The following is a 25682-nucleotide window of genomic DNA, read 5'->3' as shown; positions in this document are numbered from 1 at the left end:
ATTTTTGGTTCCAACTGCCGTGTCTTTGTGAGACGCAGAGTAGGTAAACTGCTGATCTCTGCATGTGTAGTTCCCACCGTGAAGCATGGAGGAGGAGGTGTGTTGGTGACACGGAATCAGCATGGCTACCACAGCATTCTGCAGCGATACGCCATCCCTTCTGGTTTGCGCTTAGTGGGACAATAATTTGTTCCTCAACAGGACAATGACCCAAAACACACCTCCAGGCTGTGTAAGGGCTATTTGACCAAGGAGAGTGATGGAGTGCTGCATCAGATGACCCGACCTCAAACCAACTGAGATGAGTTAGGACGAGTTGGACTGCAGAGTGAAGGAAAAGCAGCCAGCAAGAGATGGTTAGGGATGAGTTGGACTGAATAAAGTGAATAAAAAGTAGACAACAAGTGCTCAGCATATGTGGGAACTCCTTCAAGACAGTTGGAAAAGCATTCCTCATGAAGCTGGTTGAGAGAATGCCAAGAGTGTGCACAGCTGTCATCAAGGGTGGCTACTTTAAAGAATGTCAAATATAAAATATATTTTGATTTGTTTAATACTTTTTTGGTTACTTCATAGTTTTGATGTCTTCACTAACTTGACCAAATTAAATTATTTTGACCTTTATTTAACTAGGCAAGTCAGTTGAACAAATTCTTATTTACAATGACAGCCTACTAAGGAACAGTGGATTAACTGCCTTGTTCAGGGGCAGAACAACAGATATTTTACCTTGTCAGCTCAGAGATCCAGCAACCTTTCGGTTACTGGCCCAACACTCTAACCACTAGCTACCTGCCGCCCCTACACTCTAACCACTAGGCTACCTGCCGCCTCTACACTCTAACCACTAGGCTACCTGCCTCCTCTACACTCTAACCACTAGGCTACCTGCCTCCTCTACACTCTAACCACTAGGCTACCTACCTCCTCTACACTCTAACCACTAGGCTACCTGCCGCCTCTACACTCTAACCACTAGGCTACCTACCTCCTCTACACTCTAACCACTAGGCTACCTGCCTCCTCTACACTCTAACCACTAGGTTACCTGCCTCCTCTACACTCTAACCACTAGGCTACCTGCCTCCCCTACACTCTAACCACTAGGCTACCTGCCCCCTACACTCTAACCACTAGGTTACCTGCCTCCTCTACACTCTAACCACTAGGCTACCTGCCTCCCCTACACTCTAACCACTAGGCTACCTGCCTCCCCTACACTCTAACCACTAGGTTACCTGCCTCCTCTACACTCTAACCACTAGGCTACCTGCCTCCCCTACACTCTAACCACTAGGTTACCTGCCTCCTCTACACTCTAACCACTAGGCTACCTGCCTCCTCTACACTCTAACCACTAGGCTACCTGCCTCCTCTACACTCTAACCACTAGGCTACCTGCCGCCCCTACACTCTAACCACTAGGCTACCTGCCGCCTCTACACTCTAACCACTAGGCTACCTACCTCCTCTACACTCTAACCACTAGGCTACCTGCCTCCTCTACACTCTAACCACTAGGTTACCTGCCTCCTCTACACTCTAACCACTAGGCTACCTGCCGCCCCTACACTCTAACCACTAGGCCACCTGCCGCCTCTACACTCTAACCACTAGGTTACCTGCCTCCTCTACACTCTAACCACTAGGCTACCTGCCTCCTCTACACTCTAACCACTAGGCTACCTGCCTCCTCTACACTCTAACCACTAGGCTACCTGCCTCCTCTACACTCTAACCACTAGGCCACCTGCCGCCTCTACACTCTAACCACTAGGTTACCTGCCTCCTCTACACTCTAACCACTAGGCTACCTGCCTCCTCTACACTCTAACCACTAGGCTACCTGCCTCCTCTACACTCTAACCACTAGGCTACCTGCCTCCTCTACACTCTAACCACTAGGCCACCTGCCGCCTCTACACTCTAACCACTAGGTTACCTGCCTCCTCTACACTCTAACCACTAGGCTACCTGCCTCCTCTACACTCTAACCACTAGGCTACCTGCCCCCTACACTCTAACCATTAGGCTACCTGCCACCTCTACACTCTAACCACTAGGTTACCTGCCTCCTCTACACTCTAACCACTAGGTTACCTGCCTCCTCTACACTCTAACCACTAGGCTACCTGCCTCCTCTACACTCTAACCACTAGGCTACCTGCCACCTCTACACTCTAACCACTAGGTTACCTGCCTCCTCTACACTCTAACCACTAGGCTACCTGCCTCCTCTACACTCTAACCACTAGGCCACCTGCCGCCTCTACACTCTAACCACTAGGTTACCTGCCTCCTCTACACTCTAACCACTAGGCTACCTGCCCCCTACACTCTAACCACTAGGCTACCTGCCACCTCTACACTCTAACCACTAGGTTACCTGCCTCCTCTACACTCTAACCACTAGGTTACCTGCCGCCTCTACACTCTAACCACTAGGCTACCTGCCTCCTCTACACTCTAACCACTAGGCTACCTGCCTCCTCTACACTCTAACCACTAGGCTACCTACCTCCTCTACACTCTAACCACTAGGCTACCTGCCGCCTCTACACTCTAACCACTAGGCTACCTACCTCCTCTACACTCTAACCACTAGGCTACCTGCCTCCTCTACACTCTAACCACTAGGTTACCTGCCTCCTCTACACTCTAACCACTAGGCTACCTGCCTCCCCTACACTCTAACCACTAGGCTACCTGCCCCCTACACTCTAACCACTAGGTTACCTGCCTCCTCTACACTCTAACCACTAGGCTACCTGCCTCCCCTACACTCTAACCACTAGGCTACCTGCCTCCCCTACACTCTAACCACTAGGTTACCTGCCTCCTCTACACTCTAACCACTAGGCTACCTGCCTCCCCTACACTCTAACCACTAGGTTACCTGCCTCCTCTACACTCTAACCACTAGGCTACCTGCCTCCTCTACACTCTAACCACTAGGCTACCTGCCTCCTCTACACTCTAACCACTAGGCTACCTGCCGCCCCTACACTCTAACCACTAGGCTACCTGCCGCCTCTACACTCTAACCACTAGGCTACCTACCTCCTCTACACTCTAACCACTAGGCTACCTGCCTCCTCTACACTCTAACCACTAGGTTACCTGCCTCCTCTACACTCTAACCACTAGGCTACCTGCCGCCCCTACACTCTAACCACTAGGCCACCTGCCGCCTCTACACTCTAACCACTAGGTTACCTGCCTCCTCTACACTCTAACCACTAGGCTACCTGCCTCCTCTACACTCTAACCACTAGGCTACCTGCCTCCTCTACACTCTAACCACTAGGCTACCTGCCTCCTCTACACTCTAACCACTAGGCCACCTGCCGCCTCTACACTCTAACCACTAGGTTACCTGCCTCCTCTACACTCTAACCACTAGGCTACCTGCCTCCTCTACACTCTAACCACTAGGCTACCTGCCTCCTCTACACTCTAACCACTAGGCTACCTGCCTCCTCTACACTCTAACCACTAGGCCACCTGCCGCCTCTACACTCTAACCACTAGGTTACCTGCCTCCTCTACACTCTAACCACTAGGCTACCTGCCTCCTCTACACTCTAACCACTAGGCTACCTGCCCCCTACACTCTAACCACTAGGCTACCTGCCACCTCTACACTCTAACCACTAGGTTACCTGCCTCCTCTACACTCTAACCACTAGGCTACCTGCCTCCTCTACACTCTAACCACTAGGCTACCTGCCACCTCTACACTCTAACCACTAGGTTACCTGCCTCCTCTACACTCTAACCACTAGGCTACCTGCCTCCTCTACACTCTAACCACTAGGCTACCTGCCTCCTCTACACTCTAACCACTAGGCTACCTGCCTCCTCTACACTCTAACCACTAGGCTACCTGCCTCCTCTACACTCTAACCACTAGGTTACCTACCTCCTCTACACTCTAACCACTAGACTACCTGCCACCTCTACACTCTAACCACTAGACTACCTGCCTCCTCTACACTCTAACCACTAGTCTACCTACCTCCTCTACACTCTAACCACTAGGCTACCTGCCTCCTCTACACTCTAACCACTAGGTTACCTGCCTCCTCTACACTCTAACCACTAGACTACCTACCTCCTCTACACTCTAACCACTAGGATACCTGCCTCCTCTACACTCTAACCACTAGGTTACCTACCTCCTCTACACTCTAACCACTAGGCTACCTGCCTCCTCTACACTCTAACCACTAGGTTACCTACCTCCTCTACACTCTAACCACTAGGCTACCTGCCTCCTCTACACTCTAACCACTAGACTACCTACCTCCTCTACACTCTAACCACTAGACTACCTGCCTCCTCTACACTCTAACCACTAGGCTACCTGCCTCCTCTACACTCTAACCACTAGGTTACCTGCCTCCTCTACACTCTAACCACTAGGCTACCTGCCTCCCCTACACTCTAACCACTAGGCTACCTGCCTCCTCTACACTCTAACCACTAGACTACCTGCCTCCTCTACACTCTAACCACTAGACTACCTACCTCCTCTACACTCTAACCACTAGACTACCTACCTCCTCTACACTCTAACCACTAGACTACCTACCTCCTCTACACTCTAACCACTAGGCTACCTGCCTCCTCTACACTCTAACCACTAGACTACCTACCTCCTCTACACTCTAACCACTAGGATACCTACCTCCTCTACACTCTAACCACTAGGATACCTACCTCCTCTACACTCTAACCACTAGACTACCTACCTCCTCTACACTCTAACCACTAGACTACCTGCCTCCTCTACACTCTAACCACTAGGATACCTACCTCCTCTACACTCTAACCACTAGGATACCTACCTCCCCTACACTCTAACCACTAGACTACCTGCCACCTCAGCAATCCTTCTCTTTCTTTTATACAAAAATATGATGGTTTACTGTTGTCTTTTTACTTTGAGTTTTTTCACTTTCCTAGTGAAATAGTTATTGAAATGATTGTCAATATCTAAAGATTTTGTTATAAATGACCCATCAACTTCAATGGACAATGGCGATAAATGTAGTTTTCTGCACATTATGATTCTACAGATGTTAGATCGTAACGCGATCACTCTTTTGTCACAGAGAATTTTCCTGTTGCATCAGGAAATTCAAACGAGCCTCGTCAATTCTTGAAAATGAGCAGTTATCTTTCCATGCGGAGGATGTCTAGTCATCAGGCCTGTTATCAAAGTAATATTTTCTCTGGCTCGCTCAAATGCTAGGTCCTACTACTGCAACGTTAAAATGTAATTTTGAAATATCTGAAATGCAGCCATGCACATCAACAACCGTAGTTTTATACAGCTTAATAACACAAGATAGATATTGGTCTCCACTAGGCTACAACATACTAGTGTCAAGTGTATACTAAGGTCAAATTTGAGTTCAATCGTGGCCTGGGGTGGTGTAGTGGTTGGGGCCGTTGCCTTCAGCGTGCCCATATAGGCCTACGCCCTTCTGGCACAAATAACTCCCCCCGATTTGACTGAATTTAGTTACACAGTTTAAATGTGGAAAGTCCAGACTGATTTTTATTTTATTTATGGTGTATAAAGTAACCAGTTGTCATACTTCGGTAAAAGTAAAGATACCTTAATAGTAAATGACTCAAGAAATAGTCATAATAAACATTCATAAAAAATACAAGTGTCATACATCGTCTTAAAGATGAACTTCTTGTTAATCCAGCCGCTGTTTCAGATTTCAAAAAGGCTTTACGGCGAAAACATACCATGCGATTATCTGTGGACAGCGCCCCATATACAAAAGTGGAAGAGTCAATAAAGTCAGAAATAGGGACAAAATGAATCACTTACCTTTGATGATCTTCATATGGTTGAACTCACAAGACTCGCAGTTACACAGTAAATGCTTGTTTTGTTCGATAAAGTCACTCTTTATGTCCCAAAAACTCAGGTTTTTTTGCACGTTTTGTTCAGTAATCCAATGGCTCCAAGGCGGTCACAACATGCAGACGAATACATACTAAAAGTACCAGCGATGTTTATAATGAATCCTCAGGTTGTTTATTGTCTTTATAATCAATAATATTTATATCGGAAAATACCGTTTTCAATAGAAAGGAAAAATAACAAACCGCGCGCAAATCAGGTCTGCATACGTCCTCTGACCAAAATGGCTTTTAACTCATAGTTTTTCAAAATAAAAGCCTGAAACTATGTCTAAAGACTGTTCACATCTAGTGGAAGCCACAGGAACAGCAATCTGATTCTTAACCCATTGGATTCTCTATAGGCATGGAGTTGAAAAACAGCCACATGAAAATAATTCCACTTCCTGGATGGATTTTTCTCAGGTTGTCGCCTGCCTTATCAGTTCTCTTATACTCACAGACATTATTTTAACAGTTTTGGAAACTTTAGAGTGTTTTCTATCCAAATCTACCAATTATATGCATATCCTAGCTTCTGGGCCTGAGTAACAGGCAGTTTACTTTGGGCACGCTTTTCATCTGGAGGTGAAAATACTGCCCCTTACCCAAGAGAGGTTAAGTATCTAAAGTAAAACTATAAATAATTTTTAAATTCCTTATTAAGCAAATCAGACTGCAACGTTTTCTTGTTATTTTAATGTATGGATAGCCCTGCGGCACACAAATTAAGCATGTGTGTTTACTGAGTCCACCAGATCAGAGGCAGTAGGGATGACCAGGGATGTTCTCTGTTTAGTGAGTCCACCAGATCAGAGGCAGTAGGGATGACCAGGGATGTTCTCTGTTTAGTGAGTCCTCCAGATCAGACAGTAGGGATGACCAGGGATGTTCTCTGTTTAGTGAGTCCTCCAGATCAGAGGCAGGAGGGATGACCAGGGATGTTCTCTGTTTAGTGAGTCCTCCAGATCAGAGGCAGTAGGGATGACCAGGGATGTTCTCTGTTTAGTGAGTCCTCCAGATCAGAGGCAGTAGGGATGATTGTAACATCAGGTGACTGTTTTTTGAACCCCCAAAAATGAACATTGTAGAATCATCTGCACAACTGGACAGTTTTTTTGTGTTTTGGGAGTCCAACCCTGGAGATCTACTGTCCTGTAGGTTTTCAGTCCAACCCTCTTCCTGGAGATCTACTGTCCTGTAGGTTATGAGTCCAACACTCTTCCTGGAGATCTACTGTCCTGTAGGTTTTCATTCCAACCCTCTTCCTGGAGATCTACTGTCCTGTAGGTTATGAGTCCAACCCTCTTCCTGGGGATCTACTGTCCTGTAGGTTATGAGTCCAACACTCTTCCTGGAGATATACTGTCCTGTAGGTTTTCAGTCCAACCCTCTTCCTGGAGATCTACTGTCCTGTAGGTTATGAGTCCAACACTCTTCCTGGAGATATACTGTCCTGTAGGTTTTCAGTCCAACCCTCTTCCTGGAGATCTACTGTCCTGTAGGTTATGAGTCCAACCCTCTTCCTGGAGATCTACTGTCCTGTAGGTTATGAGTCCAACACTCTTCCTGGAGATCTACTGTCCTGTAGGTTTTCAGTCCAACCCTCTTCCTGGAGATCTACTGTCCTGTAGGTTATGAGTCCAACACTCTTCCTGGAGATATACTGTCCTGTAGGTTTTCATTCCAACCCTCTTCCTGGAGATCTACTGTCCTGTAGGTTATGAGTCCAACCCTCTTCCTGGAGATCTACTGTCCTGTAGGTTATGAGTCCAACACTCTTCCTGGAGATATACTGTCCTGTAGGTTTTCAGTCCAACCCTCTTCCTGGAGATCTACTGTCCTGTAGGTTATGAGTCCAACCCTCTTCCTGGGGATCTACTGTCCTGTAGGTTGAGAGTCCAACCCTCTTCCTGGAGATCTACTGTCCTGTAGGTTATGAGTCCAACACTCTTCCTGGAGATCTACTGTCCTGTAGGTTATGAGTCCAACACTCTTCCTGGAGATCTACTGTCCTGTAGGTTTTCAGTCCAACCCTCTTCCTGGAGATCTACTGTCCTGTAGGTTATGAGTCCAACCCTCTTCCTGGAGATCTACTGTCCTGTAGGTTATGAGTCCAACACTCTTCCTGGAGATCTACTGTCCTGTAGGTTTTCAGTCCAACCCTCTTCCTGGAGATCTACTGTCCTGTAGGTTATGAGTCCAACCCTCTTCCTGGAGATCTACTGTCCTGTAGGTTATGAGTCCAACACTCTTCCTGGATATCTACTGTCCTGTAGGTTGAGAGTCCAACCCTCTTCTTGGAGATCTACTGTCCTGTAGGTTATGAGTCCGAGTCCAACACTCTTCCTGGAGATATACTGTCCTGTAGGTTTTCAGTCCAACCCTCTTCCTGGAGATCTACTGTCCTGTAGGTTATGAGTCCAACACTCTTCCTGGAGATCTATTGTCCTGTAGGTTGAGAGTCCAACCCTCTTCCTGGAGATCTACTGTCCTGTAGGTTATGAGTCCGAGTCCAACCCTCTTCCTGGAGATCTACTGTCCTGTAGGTTATGAGTCCAACACTCTTCCTGGAGATCTACTGTCCTGTAGGTTATGAGTCCAACCCTCTTCCTGGAGATCTACTGTCCTGTAGGTTATGAGTCCAACACTCTTCCTGGAGATCTACTGTCCTGTAGGTTATCAATCCAACACTCTTCCTGGAGATCTACTGTCCTGTAGGTTATCAGTCCAACACTCTTCCTGGAGATCTACTGTCCTGTAGGTTATGAGTCCAACACTCTTCCTGGAGATCTACTGTCCTGTAGGTTATCAGTCCAACCCTAATTTAGTATATCTGATTCAGCTAGTTACGGTCTTTGTTGAGCAGCTAATTAGTAGAAATAGGTGACGTTATCATCGCAGTGTTACATAAAACCCTAACTAGAACTTACTGGGAATCTTATTAACTAATGTCATGGGAATGTTCCCGGTTTGCTGGGATGACATCATTTCCAATGAACTCTGAACTCCTTCAACTATCGACTCCAGCAAAAACTGATCATCAACGGCACATATTAGTTAAAATAAATAAAAGTGTGTAAACATTGATATGATATTTCATGCTGAAACATGAAATCTACATGAACTGTAGATTGGTTATATTTAGGAACATGTTTTACAGCTGTGTCATTCTATTTTGTATACTAATATTAATGTATTATTTATTTAAATTTACTTTACATGTTATAAAAAATCCATCAAATCCTAAAAGTTTTCACAATTCTGCTACTTTACTGGAAACCTTTTGCCAACTCATGTCTGTATACTGAACTAAGTGTCCTCCTCAGTGTGTTCTGCTGTCTGCTACCCAGGCAGCCCTCCAGAGCCAGGTATTGAGATGGAGGGACTGGCCAGTAGGAGGCAGTCAGAGACGATCCCTCTGACCCCTGAACCACAGGAAGTTCCACCACAGAAGAGGAAGAAGAAAAAGAAAGCTCAGACCCAAGGTACCTTAGGTTCTGTTACCCTAGGATCTGTTACTCTAGGTTCTAGGTTATGTTACCCTAGTACCCTAGGTAATGTTACTCTAGGTTATGTTACCCTAGGTACTGTTACCCTAGAATCTGTTACTCTAGGTTCTAGGTTCTGTTACCCTAGTACCATAGGATCTGTTACTCTAGGTTCTAGGTTCTGTTACCCTAGTACCCTAGGTTCTGTTACCCTAGGATCTGTTACTCTAGGATCTGTTACTCTAGGTTCTGTTACCCTAGTACCCTAGGTAATGTTACTCTAGGTTCTGTTACCCTAGGTACTGTTACCCTAGGTTCTAGGTTCTGTTACCCTAGTACCCTAGGTTCTGTTACCCTAGGATCTGTTACTCTAGGTTCTAGGTTCTGTTACCCTAGTACCCTAGGTTCTGTTACCCTAGGATCTGTTACTCTAGGTTCTGTTACCCTAGTACCCTAGGATCTGTTACTCTATGATATGTTACCTAGTACCCTAGGTTCTGTTACCCTAGTACCCTAGGTTATGTTACCCTAGGATCTGTTACCCTAGTACCCTAGGTAATGTTACTCTAGGTTCTGTTACCCTAGGTACTGTTACCCTAGGTTCTGTTATCCTAGTACCCTAGGTTATGTTACCCTAGGTTCTGTTACTCTAGGTTCTGTTACCCTAGTACACTAGGTTCTGTTACCCTAGTACCCTAGGTTATGTTAACCTAGGTACTGTTACTCTAGTACCCTAGGTTCTGTTACCCTAGTACCCTAGGTTCTGTTACCCTAGTACCCTAGGTTATGTTACCCTAGGTTCTGTTACCCTATGTTCTGTTACCCTAGTACCCTAGGTTATGTTACCCTAGGTACTGTTACCCTAGGTTCTGTTACCCTAGCACCCTAGGTTCTGTTACCCTAGGTTCTGTTACCCTAGTACCCTAGGTTCTGTTACCCTAGGTTCTGTTACCCTAGGTTCTGTTACACTAGGTTCTGTTACCCTAGGTTCTGTTACCCTAGGTACTGTTACCCTAGGTTCTGTTACCCTAGGTTCTGTTACCCTAGGTACTGTTACCCTAGGTTCTGTTACCCTAGGTACTGTTACCCTAGGTTCTGTTACCCTAGGTTCTGTTACCCTAGGTACTGTTACCCTAGGTTCTGTTACCCTAGCACCCTAAATAAACTGAAGTAAAAAAAAGTAACACAGTAAAATAACAATAGCGAGGCTATATACCTGGGGTACCGAGTCAATGTGCAGGGGTACAGGTTAGTCAAAGTAACAATATGTACATGTAGGTAGGGGTAAAGGGACTATGCATAGCAGCAGTAGCAGCAGTGTCAAACATGCAAATAGTGTTATGGCTTGGGGGTAGAAGCTGTTAAGGAGCCTTTTGGACCTAGACTTGGCGCTCCGTGCGGTAGCAAAGAGAAGGTGGCTGGAGTCTTTGACAATTGTCAGGGCCTTCCTCTGACACCACCTGGTATAGAGGTCCTGGATGGCAGGAAGCTTGGCCCCAGTGATGTACTGGGCCGTACGCACTACCCTCTGTAGTGCCTTATGGTCGGATGACGAGCAGTTGCCACAACGGGCAGTGATGCAGCCAGGCAAGATGCTCTCGATGGTGCAGCTGTAAAAATCTTTGAGGATCTGGGAACCATGACAAATATTTTCAGCCTCCTGGGGGGGGAATAGGTGTGGTCGTGTCCTCTTCACAACTGTCTTGTTGTGTTTGGACCAATGATAGTCTGTCTTGTCGTGGTTGGACCAATGATAGTCTGTCTTGTCGTGGTTGGACCAATGATAGTCTGTCTTGTTGTGTTTGGACCAATGATAGTCTGTCTTGTCGTGTTTGGACCAATGATAGTCTGTCTTGTCGTGGTTGGACCAATGATAGTCTGTCTTGTCGTGGTTGGCCAATGCAACAGTAGGCCTATAACTTCCATTGCTCTTTCACACTGAATAAGGGTGATTATTGAAGGGGGAGATTCGTAAATTATGGTTATGAAATAAACAAAAACTTGTTTCTCACAATTGTAGCAGGTTGTGAACGCCACAAACAACGTTACCACTGCGAGAATGAGAACGGTAAATTACTGTAATTAATACATGCATGAACAGAAATGAATGTAACCAAATGACAGGGGTTAATTGTATGTTTAGTCCTGGTGACGTAATGGAGAATTGATCAAAATCTACAATCAACGGGCAAACAATTCACACATTGAGAGCCCACGAATTGGCTGGAGACGGTGGAGCACATTCTGGAGAGAGAGACACACACACCTCTCCCTTTCTTCTTGTCTCAACATTTTAAATGATGCTCGAGCCACCTTATCTTCACATATCTTAGATGTTTTTCATGTTTGGTCATCACTATAATGTTCTGTTAAGATACATCACCATAATGTTCTGTTAAGATACATCACTATAATGTTCTGTTAAGATACATCACCATAATGTTCTGTTAAGATACATCACTATAATGTTCTGTTAAGATACATCACTATAATGTTCTGTTAAGATACATCACCATAATGTTCTGTTAAGATAAATCACCATAATGTTCTGTTAAGATACATCACCATAATGTTCTGTTAAGATACATCACCATAATGTTCTGTTAAGATACATCACTATAATGTTCTGTTAAGATAAATCACCATAATGTTCTGTTAAGATACATCACCATAATGTTCTGTTAAGATACATCACCATAATGTTCTGTTAAGATACATCACTATAATGTTCTGTTAAGATACATCACTATAATGTTCTGTTAAGATACATCACCATAATGTTCTGTTAAGATACATCACCATAATGTTCTGTTAAGATACATCACCATAATGTTCTGTTAAGATACATCACCATAATGTTCTGTTAAGATACATCACCATAATGTTCTGTTAAGATACATCACCATAATGTTCTGTTAAGATACATCACCATAATGTTCTGTTAAGATACATCACCATAATGTTCTGTTAAGATACATCACCATAATGTTCTGTTAAGATACATCACCATAATGTTCTGTTAAGATACATCACCATAATGTTCTGTTAAGATACATCACCATAATGTTCTGTTAAGATAAATCACCATAATGTTCTGTTAAGATACATCACCATAATGTTCTGTTAAGATACATCACCATAATGTTCTGTTAAGATACATCACCATAATGTTCTGTTAAGATACATCACCATAATGTTCTGTTAAGATACATCACCATAATGTTCTGTTAAGATACATCACCATAATGTGATTTCTGTCATTCTGAACGCTGTGTCAGGACAACCTATTGGGTTTTACACCCCAATGCATATGGATCCAGTAAATTTCACAAACGTCTGGTAAAGTAAAGTAAAATAAAATAATACTATCTTCCCGGTCACGTTGTCCGGCGTCACATCTTCCTAACGGTAACCCTCCTAACGGTAACCCTGCTGCTTTGTGGCCTGGGTTTCCAGATGTTGCCAGGACTAAAGAGATCTCCATTGAGAAAGGACAAGGCTTAAAGTCATGCTTTTGTATCCTTTTAGGCCAGTAGTTTTGAAAGTAGTGCTTACAAAGCCTAAATGGGTCCCTCATAATTGTGCACTACGTCATCAATTTCATATATGTTACGTCCTACAAAAAAATAAATATATATATATATATGTTTATCTGTAAAATAAGTTCTGAATTTGTAATTGCTTAAGCCTCACGGACTGCATTTTTAATCTGTGTCTAGGTAGCTTATTTATCAGACTACAGCCAGCCCAAATAGATACTCTGCCTGGTGTGTAGACTGCATGTTTAATCTGTGTCTAGGTAGTTTATTTATCAGACTACAGCCAGCCCAAAGAGACACTCTGCCTGGTGTGTAGACTGCATGTTTAATCTGTGTCTAGGTAGTTTATTTATCAGACTACAGCCAGCCCAAAGAGATACTCTGCCTGGTGTGTAGACTGCATGTTTAATCTGTGTCTAGGTAGTTTATTTATCAGACTACAGCCAGCCCAAAGAGACACTCTGCCTGGTGTGTAGACTGCATGTTTAATCTGTGTCTAGGTAGTTTATTTATCAGACTACAGCCAGCCCAAAGAGATACTCTGCCTGGTGTGTAGACTGCATGTTTAATCTGTGTCTATGTAGCTTATTTATCAGACTACAGCCAGCCCAAAGAGATACTCTGCCTGGTGTGTAGACTGCATGTTTAATCTGTGTCTAGGTAGTTTATTTATCAGACTACAGCCAGCCCAAAGAGATACTCTGCCTGGTGTGTAGACTGCATGTTTAATCTGTGTCTAGGTAGTTTATTTATCAGACTACAGCCAGCCCAAAGAGATACTCTGCCTGGTGTGTAGACTGCATGTTTAATCTGTGTCTAGGTAGTTTATTTATCAGACTACAGCCAGCCCAAAGAGATACTCTGCCTGGTGTGTAGACTGCATGTTTAATCTGTGTCTAGGTAGTTTATTTATCAGACTACAGCCAGCCCAAAGAGACACTCTGCCTGGTGTGTAGACTGCATGTTTAATCTGTGTCTAGGTAGTTTATTTATCAGACTACAGCCAGCCCAAAGAGATGCTCTGCCTGGTGTGTAGACTGCATGTTTAATCTGTGTCTAGGTAGTTCATTTATCAGACTACAGCCAGCCCAAAGAGATACTCTGCCTGGTGTGTAGACTGCATGTTTAATCTGTGTCTAGGTAGTTTATTTATCAGACTACAGCCAGCCCAAAGAGATACTCTGCCTGGTGTGTAGACTGCATGTTTAATCTGTGTCTAGGTAGTTTATTTATCAGACTACAGCCAGCCCAAAGAGATACTCTGCCTGGTGTGTAGACTGCATGTTTAATCTGTGTCTAGGTAGTTTATTTATCAGACTACAGCCAGCCCAAAGAGATACTCTGCCTGGTGTGTAGACTGCATGTTTAATCTGTGTCTAGGTAGTTTATTTATCAGACTACAGCCAGCCCAAAGAGATACTCTGCCTGGTGTGTAGACTGCATGTTTAATCTGTGTCTAGGTAGTTTATTTATCAGACTACAGCCAGCCCAAAGAGATACTCTGCCTGGTGTGTAGACTGCATGTTTAATCTGTGTCTAGGTAGTTTATTTATCAGACTACAGCCAGCCCAAAGAGATACTCTGCCTGGTGTGTAGACTGCATGTTTAATCTGTGTCTAGGTAGTTTATTTATCAGACTACAGCCAGCCCAAAGAGATACTCTGCCTGGTGTGTAGACTGCATGTTTAATCTGTGTCTAGGTAGTTTATTTATCAGACTACAGCCAGCCCAAAGAGATACTCTGCCTGGTGTGTAGACTGCATGTTTAATCTGTGTCTAGGTAGTTTATTTATCAGACTACAGCCAGCCCAAAGAGATACTCTGCCTGGTGTGTAGACTGCATGTTTAATCTGTGTCTAGGTAGTTTATTTATCAGACTACAGCCAGCCCAAAGAGATACTCTGCCTGGTGTGTAGACTGCATGTTTAATCTGTGTCTAGGTAGTTTATTTATCAGACTACAGCCAGCCCAAAGAGATACTCTGCCTGGTGTGTAGACTGCATGTTTAATCTGTGTCTAGGTAGTTTATTTATCAGACTACAGCCAGCCCAAATAGATGTGTAGACTGTTGTCACAGTTGGTTGCAGCTGGACATAGTTGCTCGTTCGTTAGTTGGTCCTGATTTAACACAAAGAGTCTACCACGGACTGTACCACTCTATAATTAGTTGTATAGATGTATAGAAAGCCTTTAAACCTCTCTCATGCCCATGTGTAATTATCTATTCTCAAATGGCTGGTAAATTATGTCTATCTATCTATCTAATCTTATCTATTTTATATAATCTTATCTAATCTGTTTTATCTGTCTTATCTATCTATCTATCTATATTATCTAATCTATCAATCTTATCTTTTGTGCCGTGCGAAAGTATTCGGCCCCCTTGAACTTTGCGACCTTTTGCCACATTTAAGGCTTCAAACATAAAGATATAAAACTGTATTTTTTTGTGAAGAATCAACAACAAGTGGGGCACAATCATGAAGTGGAACGACATTTATTGGATATTTCAAACTTTTTTAACAAATCAAAAACTGAAAAATTGGGCGTGCAAAATTATTCAGCCCCTTTACTTTCAGTGCAGCAAACTCTCTCCAGAAGTTCAGTGAGGATCTCTGAATGATCCAATGTTGACCTCAATGACTAATGATGATAAATACAATCCACCTGTGTGTAATCAAGTCTCCGTATAAATGCACCTGCACTGTGATAGTCTCAGAGGTCCGTTAAAAGCGCAGAGAGCATCATGAAGAACAAGGAACACACCAGGCAGGTCCGAGATACTGTTGTGAAGAAGTTTAAACCCGGATTTGGATACAAAAAGATTTCCCAAGCTTTAAACATCCCAAGGAGCACTGTGCAAGCGATAATATTGAAATGGAAGGAGTATCAGACCACTGCAAATCTACCAAGACCTGGCCGTCCCTCTAAACATTCAGCTCATACAAGGAGAAGACTGATCAGAGATGCAGCCAAGAGGCCCATGATCACTCTGGATGAACTGCAGAGATCTACAGCTGAGGTGGGAGACTCTGTCCATAGGACAACAATCAGTCGTATATTGCACAAATCTGGCCTTTATGGAAGAGTGGCAAGAAGAAAGACATTTCTTAAAGATATCCATAAAAAGTGTAGTTTAAAGTTTGCCACAAACCACCTGGGAGACACACCAAACATGTGGAAGAAGGTGCTCTGGTCAGATGAAACCAAAATTGAACTTTTTGGCAACAATGCAAAACGTTATGTTTGGCGTAAAAGCAACACAGCTCATCACCATGAACACACCATCCCCACTGTCAAACATGGTGGTGGCAGCATCATGGTTTGGGCCTGCTTTTCTTCAGCAGGGACAGGGAAGATGGTTAAAATTGATGGGAAGATGGATGGAGCCAAATACAGGACCATTCTGGAAGAAAACCTGATGGAGTCTGCAAAAGACCTGAGACTGGGACGGAGATTTGTCTTCCAACAAGACAATGATCCAAAACATAAAGCAAAATCTACAATGGAATGGTTCAAAAATAAACATATCCAGGTGTTAGAATGGCCAAGTCAAAGTCCAGACCTGAATCCAATCGAGAATCTGTGGAAAGAACTGAAAACTGCTGTTCACAAATGCTCTCCATCCAACCTCACTGAGCTCGAGCTGTTTTGCAAGGAGGAATGGGAAAAAATGTCAGTCTCTCGATGTGCAAAACTGATAGAGACATACCCCAAGCGACTTACAGCTGTAATCGCAGCAAAAGGTGGCGCTACAAAGTATTAACTTAAGGGGGCTGAATAATTTTGCACGCCCAATTTTTCAGTTTTGATTTGTTAAAAAAGTTTGAAATATCCAATAAATGTCGTTCCACTTCATGATTGTGTCCCACTTGTTGTTGATTCTTCACAAAAACATACAGTTTTATATCTTTATGTTTGAAGCCTGAAATGTGTCAAAAGGTCGCAAAGTTCAAGGGGGCCGAATACTTTCGCAAGGCACTGTATCTATCAATCTTATCTTATCTTATCTATCTATCTCAGACATGGAGGAGCCGGAGCTGGTGAATGGGGATGGGATGGACCAGCACACGGACGGGGAGGAACAAGCCGTCACCAGGACAAAAACCAAGAGGAAGAAGTGAGTTCTGGACTGCTGCAGGCCAGACCCTCCATAGCTTGGTACCACATCTGTTTGGGCGGTTTGCAAAGCCACGTGGTCATTGTGACCATAGGAAAACAGCACAACCAGATCTGCGACCAGGCTAGACCCGGGCTAAAGCAACTGCTACAGAACATATGAAAAAGAGAACATTGTGATGAATCTAACCTCCAGCATCGAACTACGGGGACGTTCCAGGTCGCCTATATTGAATATGTGTTCCAGGAACCCCCATCCATATGCCTTAATGACCTGTTGATGATATATCTGCACAGTAAGCGACCTGGAACGTCTTCATAATCTCCATCTTGACACGTTACTATCTGCACCCCCCCCCCCTCCCCCCTACAACAGGAAGTCCAAGATTGACATGCATTACGCCAATGACCTGGGTGTGGAGGAAGGTGACATCGTCAGTGGTTTGCACCATGCTATCCCCCAGCATTCCCTGTTTTCTTCTCCTCTGGGCCACAGCCAGCCTGTCGGCAAAGTGTTTGTGGAGAGAAACAGTGAGTGTCCTGTCTCTCTTATTTTAACATAAAATCGGAACGTGCAACCAAATCTTGAGGTGTCGGCAGAGACTTAGATCTCTAAACAACGGTAGAACGGCGCTGCAAACTCTCACAAAGTATTTCACTTTTTAAAGTAAATCACTAGTCTAGACTAGTCTGCCTGTCTGCCTGCGACTAGCTGTCTGTCTGCCTGTGACTAGTCTGCCTGTCTGCCTGTGACTAGTCTGCCTGCGACTAGCTGTCTGTCTGCCTGCGACTAGCTGCCTGTCTGCCTGCGACTAGTCTGCCTGTCTGCCTGTGACTAGTCTGCCTGTCTGCCTGCGACTAGCTGTCTGTCTGCCTGTGACTAGTCTGCCTGTCTGCCTGCGACTAGCTGTCTGTCTGCCTGCGACTAGTCTGCCTGTCTGCCTGTGACTAGTCTGCCTGCGACTAGCTGTCTGTCTGCCTGTGACTAGTCTGCCTGTCTGCCTGCAACTAGCTGTCTGTCTGCCTGCGACTAGTCTGCCTGTCTGCCTGCAACTAGCTGTCTGTCTGCCTGTGACTAGTCTGCCTGTCTACCTGCAACTAGCTGTCTGTCTGCCTGTCTGCCTGCGACTAGCTGTCTGTCTGCCTGCAACTAGCTGTCTGTCTGCCTGCGACTAGCTGTCTGTCTGCCTGTGACTAGTCTGCCTGTGACTAGCTGCCTGTCTGCCTGCGACTAGCTGTCTGCCTGACTGCCTGTGACTAGCTGTCTGTCTGCCTGCAACTAGCTGTCTGTCTGCCTGCAACTAGCTGTCTGTCTGCCTGTGACTAGTCTGCCTGCAACTAGCTGTCTGTCTGCCTGTGACTAGTCTGCCTGTCTGCCTGTCAGCCTGCGACTAGCTGTCTGTCTGCCTGCAACTAGCTGTCTGTCTGTCTGCCTGTGACTAGTCTGCCTGTCTGCCTGCAACTAGTCTGCCTGTCTGCCTGCAACTAGCTGTCTGTCTGCCTGCCTGTGACGAGTCTGCCTGCGACTAGCTGTCTGTCTGCCTGCGACTAGTCTGCCTGCAACTAGTCTGCCTGTCTGCCTGCAACTAGTCTGCCTGTCTGCCTGCAACTAGCTGTCTGTCTGCCTGCAACTAGCTGTCTGTCTGCCTGCAACTAGCTGTCTGTCTGCCTGCAACTAGCTGTCTGTCTGCCTGTGACTAGTCTGCCTGTCAGCCTGCGACTAGCTGTCTGTCTGCCTGCAACTAGCTGTCTGTCTGCCTGTGACTAGTCTGCCTGTCTGCCTGCAACTAGCTGTCTGTCTGCCTGTGACTAGTCTGCCTGTCTGCCTGCGACTAGCTGTCTGTCTGCCTGTGACTAGTCTGCCTGTCTGCCTGCAACTAGCTGTCTGTCTGCCTGTGACTAGTCTGCCTGTCTGCCTGCAACAAGCTGTCTGTCTGCCTGTGACTAGTTGTCTGTCTGCCTGCAACTAGCTGTCTGTCTGCCTGTGACTAGTCTGCCTGTCTGCCTGTCAGCCTGCGACTAGCTGTCTGTCTGCCTGTGACTAGTCTGCCTGTCTGTCTGCAACTAGCTGTCTGTCTGCCTGCAACTATCTGTCTGTCTGCCTGTGACTAGTCTGCCTGTCTGCCTGCAACTAGCTGCCTGTCTGCCTGCAGCTAGCTGCCTGTCTGCCTGCAACTAGCTGTCTGTCTGTCTGCAACTAGCTGTCTGTCTGTCTGCAACTAGCTGTCTGTCTGCCTGCAACTAGCTGTCTGTCTGCCTGTGACTAGTCTGCCTGTCTGCCTGCAACTAGCTGCCTGTCTGCCTGTCTGCCTGCAGCTAGCTGCCTGTCTGCCTGCAGCTAGCTGCCTGTCTGCCTGCAACTAGCTGCCTGTCTGCCTGCAACTAGCTGCCTGTCTGCCTGCAACTAGCTGCCTGTCTGCCTGCAACTAGCTGTCTGTCTGCCTGCAGCTAGCTGCCTGTCTGCCTGCGACTAGTCTGCCTGTCTGCCTGTGACTAGTCTGCCTGCGACTAGCTGTCTGTCTGCCTGTGACTAGTCTGCCTGTCTGCCTGCAACTAGCTGTCTGTCTGCCTGCGACTAGTCTGCCTGTCTGCCTGCAACTAGCTGTCTGTCTGCCTGTGACTAGTCTGCCTGTCTACCTGCAACTAGCTGTCTGTCTGCCTGTCTGCCTGCGACTAGCTGTCTGTCTGCCTGCAACTAGCTGTCTGTCTGCCTGCGACTAGCTGTCTGTCTGCCTGTGACTAGTCTGCCTGTGACTAGCTGCCTGTCTGCCTGCGACTAGCTGTCTGCCTGACTGCCTGTGACTAGCTGTCTGTCTGCCTGCAACTAGCTGTCTGTCTGCCTGTGACTAGTCTGCCTGCAACTAGCTGTCTGTCTGCCTGTGACTAGTCTGCCTGTCTGCCTGTCAGCCTGCGACTAGCTGTCTGTCTGTCTGCCTGTGACTAGTCTGCCTGTCTGCCTGCAACTAGATGTCTGTCTTCCTGCAACTAGTCTGCCTGTCTGCCTGCGACTAGCTGTCTGTCTGCCTGTGACTAGTCTGCCTGTCTGCCTGCAACTAGCTGTCTGTCTGCCTGCCTGTGACGAGTCTGCCTGCGACTAGCTGTCTGTCTGCCTGCGACTAGTCTGCCTGTCTGCCTGCGACTAGTCTGCCTGCAACTAGTCTGCCTGTCTGCCTGCAACTAGTCTGCCTGTCTGCCTGCAACTAGCTGCCTGTCTGCCTGCAACTAGCTGTCTGTCTGCCTGCAACTAGCTGTCTGTCTGCCTGCAACTAGCTGTCTGTCTGCCTGCAACTAGCTGTCTGTCTGCCTTCAACTAGCTGTCTGTCTGCCTGTGACTAGTCTGCCTGTCAGCCTGCGACTGTCTGTCTGCCTGCAACTAGCTGTCTGTCTGCCTGTGACTAGTCTGCCTGTCTGCCTGCAACTAGCTGTCTGTCTGCCTGTGACTAGTCTGCCTGTCTGCCTGCGACTAGCTGTCTGTCTGCCTGTGACTAGTCTGCCTGTCTGCCTGCAACTAGCTGTCTGTCTGCCTGTGACTAGTCTGCCTGTCTGCCTGCAACAAGCTGTCTGTCTGCCTGTGACTAGTTGTCTGTCTGCCTGCAACTAGCTGTCTGTCTGCCTGTGACTAGTCTGCCTGTCTGCCTGTCAGCCTGCGACTAGCTGTCTGTCTGTCTGCAACTAGTTGTCTGTCTGCCTGCAACTAGCTGTCTGTCTGCCTGTGACTAGTCTGCCTGTCTGCCTGTCAGCCTGCGACTAGCTGTCTGTCTGCCTGTGACTAGTCTGCCTGTCTGTCTGCAACTAGCTGTCTGTCTGCCTGCAACTATCTGTCTGTCTGCCTGTGACTAGTCTGCCTGTCTGCCTGCAACTAGCTGCCTGTCTGCCTGCAGCTAGCTGCCTGTCTGCCTGCAACTAGCTGTCTGTCTGTCTGCAACTAGCTGTCTGTCTGTCTGCAACTAGCTGTCTGTCTGCCTGCAACTAGCTGTCTGTCTGCCTGTGACTAGTCTGCCTGTCTGCCTGCAACTAGCTGCCTGTCTGCCTGTCTGCCTGCAGCTAGCTGCCTGTCTGCCTGCAGCTAGCTGCCTGTCTGCCTGCAACTAGCTGCCTGTCTGCCTGCAACTAGCTGCCTGTCTGCCTGCAACTAGCTGCCTGTCTGCCTGCAACTAGCTGTCTGTCTGCCTGCAGCTAGCTGCCTGTCTGCCTGCGACTAGTCTGCCTGTCTGCCTGTGACTAGTCTGCCTGCGACTAGCTGTCTGTCTGCCTGTGACTAGTCTGCCTGTCTGCCTGCAACTAGCTGTCTGTCTGCCTGCGACTAGTCTGCCTGTCTGCCTGCAACTAGCTGTCTGTCTGCCTGTGACTAGTCTGCCTGTCTACCTGCAACTAGCTGTCTGTCTGCCTGTCTGCCTGCGACTAGCTGTCTGTCTGCCTGCAACTAGCTGTCTGTCTGCCTGCGACTAGCTGTCTGTCTGCCTGTGACTAGTCTGCCTGTGACTAGCTGCCTGTCTGCCTGCGACTAGCTGTCTGCCTGACTGCCTGTGACTAGCTGTCTGTCTGCCTGCAACTAGCTGTCTGTCTGCCTGTGACTAGTCTGCCTGCAACTAGCTGTCTGTCTGCCTGTGACTAGTCTGCCTGTCTGCCTGTCAGCCTGCGACTAGCTGTCTGTCTGTCTGCCTGTGACTAGTCTGCCTGTCTGCCTGCAACTAGATGTCTGTCTTCCTGCAACTAGTCTGCCTGTCTGCCTGCGACTAGCTGTCTGTCTGCCTGTGACTAGTCTGCCTGTCTGCCTGCAACTAGCTGTCTGTCTGCCTGCCTGTGACGAGTCTGCCTGCGACTAGCTGTCTGTCTGCCTGCGACTAGTCTGCCTGTCTGCCTGCGACTAGTCTGCCTGCAACTAGTCTGCCTGTCTGCCTGCAACTAGTCTGCCTGTCTGCCTGCAACTAGCTGCCTGTCTGCCTGCAACTAGCTGTCTGTCTGCCTGCAACTAGCTGTCTGTCTGCCTGCAACTAGCTGTCTGTCTGCCTGCAACTAGCTGTCTGTCTGCCTTCAACTAGCTGTCTGTCTGCCTGTGACTAGTCTGCCTGTCAGCCTGCGACTGTCTGTCTGCCTGCAACTAGCTGTCTGTCTGCCTGTGACTAGTCTGCCTGTCTGCCTGCAACTAGCTGTCTGTCTGCCTGTGACTAGTCTGCCTGTCTGCCTGCGACTAGCTGTCTGTCTGCCTGTGACTAGTCTGCCTGTCTGCCTGCAACTAGCTGTCTGTCTGCCTGTGACTAGTCTGCCTGTCTGCCTGCAACAAGCTGTCTGTCTGCCTGTGACTAGTTGTCTGTCTGCCTGCAACTAGCTGTCTGTCTGCCTGTGACTAGTCTGCCTGTCTGCCTGTCAGCCTGCGACTAGCTGTCTGTCTGTCTGCAACTAGCTGTCTGTCTGCCTGCAACTATCTGTCTGTCTGCCTGTGACTAGTCTGCCTGTCTGCCTGCAGCTAGCTGCCTGTCTGCCTGCAGCTAGCTGCCTGTCTGTCTGCAGCTAGCTGCATGTCTGCCTGCAACTAGCTGCCTGTCTGCCTGCAACTAGCTGCCTGTCTGCCTGCAACTAGCTGTCTGTCTGCCTGCAGCTAGCTGCCTGTCTGCCTGCAACTAGTCTGCCTGTCTGCCTGCAACTAGTCTGCCTGTCTGCCTGCAACTAGTCTGCCTGTCTGCCTGCAACTAGTCTGCCTGTCTGCCTGCAACTAGTCTGCCTGTCTGCCTGCGACTAGTCTGCCTGCAACTAGCTGCCTGTCTGCCTGCAGCTAGCTGTCTGTCTGCCTGCAGCTAGCTGCCTGTCTGCCTGCAGCTAGCTGTCTGTCTGCCTGCAGCTAGCTGTCTGTCTGCCTGCAACTAGCTGTCTGTCTGCCTGCAACTAGCTGCCTGTCTGCCTGCAACTAGCTGTCTGTCTGCCTGCAGCTAGCTGCCTGTCTGCCTGCAACTCGTCTGCCTGTCTGCCTGCGACTAGTCTGCCTGCAACTAGCTGCCTGTCTGCCTGCAGCTAGCTGTCTGTCTGCCTGCAGCTAGCTGCCTGTCTGCCTGCAGCTAGCTGTCTGTCTGCCTGCAACTAGCTGTCTGTCTGCCTGCAACTAGCTGTCTGTCTGCCTGCAACTAGCTGTCTGTCTGCCTGCAACTAGCTGTCTGCCTTCAACTAGCTGTATGTCTGCCTGTGACTAGTCTGCCTGTCAGCCTGCGACTAGCTGTCTGTCTGCCTGTGACTAGTCTGCCTGTCTGCCTGCAACTAGCTGTCTGTCTGCCTGTGACTAGTCTGCCTGTCTGCCTGCGACTAGCTGTCTGTCTGCCTGTGACTAGTCTGCCTGTCTGCCTGCAACTAGCTGTCTGTCTGCCTGTGACTAGTCTGCCTGTCTGCCTGCAACAAGCTGTCTGTCTGCCTGTGACTAGTTGTCTGTCTGCCTGCAACTAGCTGTCTGTCTGCCTGTGACTAGTCTGCCTGTCTGCCTGTCAGCCTGCGACTAGCTGTCTGTCTGCCTGTGACTAGTCTGCCTGTCTGTCTGCAACTAGCTGTCTGTCTGCCTGCAACTAGCTGTCTGTCTGTCTGCCTGTGACTAGTCTGCCTGTCTGCCTGCAACTAGCTGTCTGTCTTCCTGCAACTAGTCTGCCTGTCTGCCTGCGACTAGCTGTCTGTCTGCCTGTGACTAGTCTGCCTGTCTGCCTGCAACTAGCTGTCTGTCTGCCTGCCTGTGACGAGTCTGCCTGTGACTAGCTGTCTGTCTGCCTGCAAACTAGTCTGCCTGTCTGCCTGCGACTAGTCTGCCTGTCTGCCTGCAACTAGTCTGCCTGTCTGCCTGCAACTAGTCTGCCTGTCTGCCTGCAACTAGCTGTCTGTCTGCCTGCAACTAGCTGTCTGTCTGCCTGCAACTAGCTGTCTGTCTGCCTGCAACTAGCTGTCTGTCTGCCTGCAACTAGCTGTCTGTCTGCCTGCAACTAGCTGTCTGTCTGCCTTCAACTAGCTGTCTGTCTGCCTGTGACTAGTCTGCCTGTCTGCCTGCGACTGTCTGTCTGCCTGCAACTAGCTGTCTGTCTGCCTGTGACTAGTCTGCCTGTCTGCCTGCAACTAGCTGTCTGTCTGCCTGTGACTAGTCTGCCTGTCTGCCTGCGACTAGCTGTCTGTCTGCCTGTGACTAGTCTGCCTGTCTGCCTGCAACTAGCTGTCTGTCTGCCTGTGACTAGTCTGCCTGTCTGCCTGCAACAAGCTGTCTGTCTGCCTGTGACTAGTTGTCTGTCTGCCTGCAACTAGCTGTCTGTCTGCCTGTGACTAGTCTGCCTGTCTGCCTGTCAGCCTGCGACTAGCTGTCTGTCTGTCTGCAACTATCTGTCTGTCTGCCTGTGACTAGTCTGCCTGTCTGCCTGCAGCTAGCTGCCTGTCTGCCTGCAGCTAGCTGCCTGTCTGCCTGCAGCTAGCTGCCTGTCTGCCTGCAACTAGCTGCCTGTCTGCCTGCAACTAGCTGCCTGTCTGCCTGCAACTAGCTGTCTGTCTGCCTGCAGCTAGCTGCCTGTCTGCCTGCAACTAGTCTGCCTGTCTGCCTGCAACTAGCTGTCTGTCTGCCTGCGACTAGTCTGCCTGTCTGCCTGCAACTAGCTGTCTGTCTGCCTGTGACTAGTCTGCCTGTCTACCTGCAACTAGCTGTCTGTCTGCCTGTCTGCCTGCGACTAGCTGTCTGTCTGCCTGCAACTAGCTGTCTGACTGCCTGTGACTAGTCTGCCTGTGACTAGCTGCCTGTCTGCCTGCGACTAGCTGTCTGCCTGACTGCCTGTGACTAGCTGTCTGTCTGCCTGCAACTAGCTGTCTGTCTGCAACTAGCTGTCTGTCTGCCTGTGACTAGTCTGCCTGCAACTAGCTGTCTGTCTGCCTGTGACTAGTCTGCCTGTCTGCCTGTCAGCCTGCGACTAGCTGTCTGTCTGCCTGCAACTAGCTGTCTGTCTGTCTGCCTGTGACTAGTCTGCCTGTCTGCCTGCAACTAGCTGTCTGTCTTCCTGCAACTAGTCTGCCTGTCTGCCTGCGACTAGCTGTCTGTCTGCCTGTGACTAGTCTGCCTGTCTGCCTGCAACTAGCTGTCTGTCTGCCTGCCTGTGACGAGTCTGCCTGCGACTAGCTGTCTGTCTGCCTGCGACTAGTCTGCCTGTCTGCCTGCGACTAGTCTGCCTGTCTGCCTGCAACTAGTCTGCCTGTCTGCCTGCAACTAGTCTGCCTGTCTGCCTGCAACTAGCTGTCTGTCTGCCTGCAACTAGCTGTCTGTCTGCCTGCAACTAGCTGTCTGTCTGCCTGCAACTAGCTGTCTGTCTGCCTGCAACTAGCTGTCTGTCTGCCTGCAACTAGCTGTCTGTCTGCCTTCAACTAGCTGTCTGTCTGCCTGTGACTAGTCTGCCTGTCTGCCTGCGACTGTCTGTCTGCCTGCAACTAGCTGTCTGTCTGCCTGTGACTAGTCTGCCTGTCTGCCTGCAACTAGCTGTCTGTCTGCCTGTGACTAGTCTGCCTGTCTGCCTGCAACAAGCTGTCTGTCTGCCTGTGACTAGTTGTCTGTCTGCCTGCAACTAGCTGTCTGTCTGCCTGTGACTAGTCTGCCTGTCTGCCTGTCAGC

The 25682-nt window shown here is 48.0% G+C and overlaps 1 protein-coding gene across 2 annotated transcripts in view; it reads left to right on the top strand.

Annotated features, from left to right (window-relative positions):
• tmem237a (transmembrane protein 237a) overlaps positions 1-25682 on the top strand; it is a 61011-nt gene that overhangs the window by 3215 nt on the left and 32114 nt on the right. The window contains exons 3-5 of one of the 2 annotated variants that reach the window (XM_090216468.1): positions 9279-9413; positions 16979-17075; positions 17451-17605. In XM_090216468.1, the coding sequence (XP_090072594.1) occupies positions 9279-9413; positions 16979-17075; positions 17451-17605 (387 nt within the window). Of the gene's footprint in view, positions 1-9254; positions 9414-16978; positions 17076-17450; positions 17606-25682 lie in introns of both variants that reach the window. The other variant, XM_090216467.1, reaches the window with a different exon arrangement.

This window comes from Oncorhynchus mykiss, chromosome 22 (assembly GCF_057628025.1).
Source record: "Oncorhynchus mykiss isolate SJ-2025 chromosome 22, ASM5762802v1, whole genome shotgun sequence".
NCBI classification, from domain to species: domain Eukaryota; kingdom Metazoa; phylum Chordata; class Actinopteri; order Salmoniformes; family Salmonidae; genus Oncorhynchus; species Oncorhynchus mykiss.
This window is presented reverse-complemented; position numbering and strand designations above follow the sequence as displayed.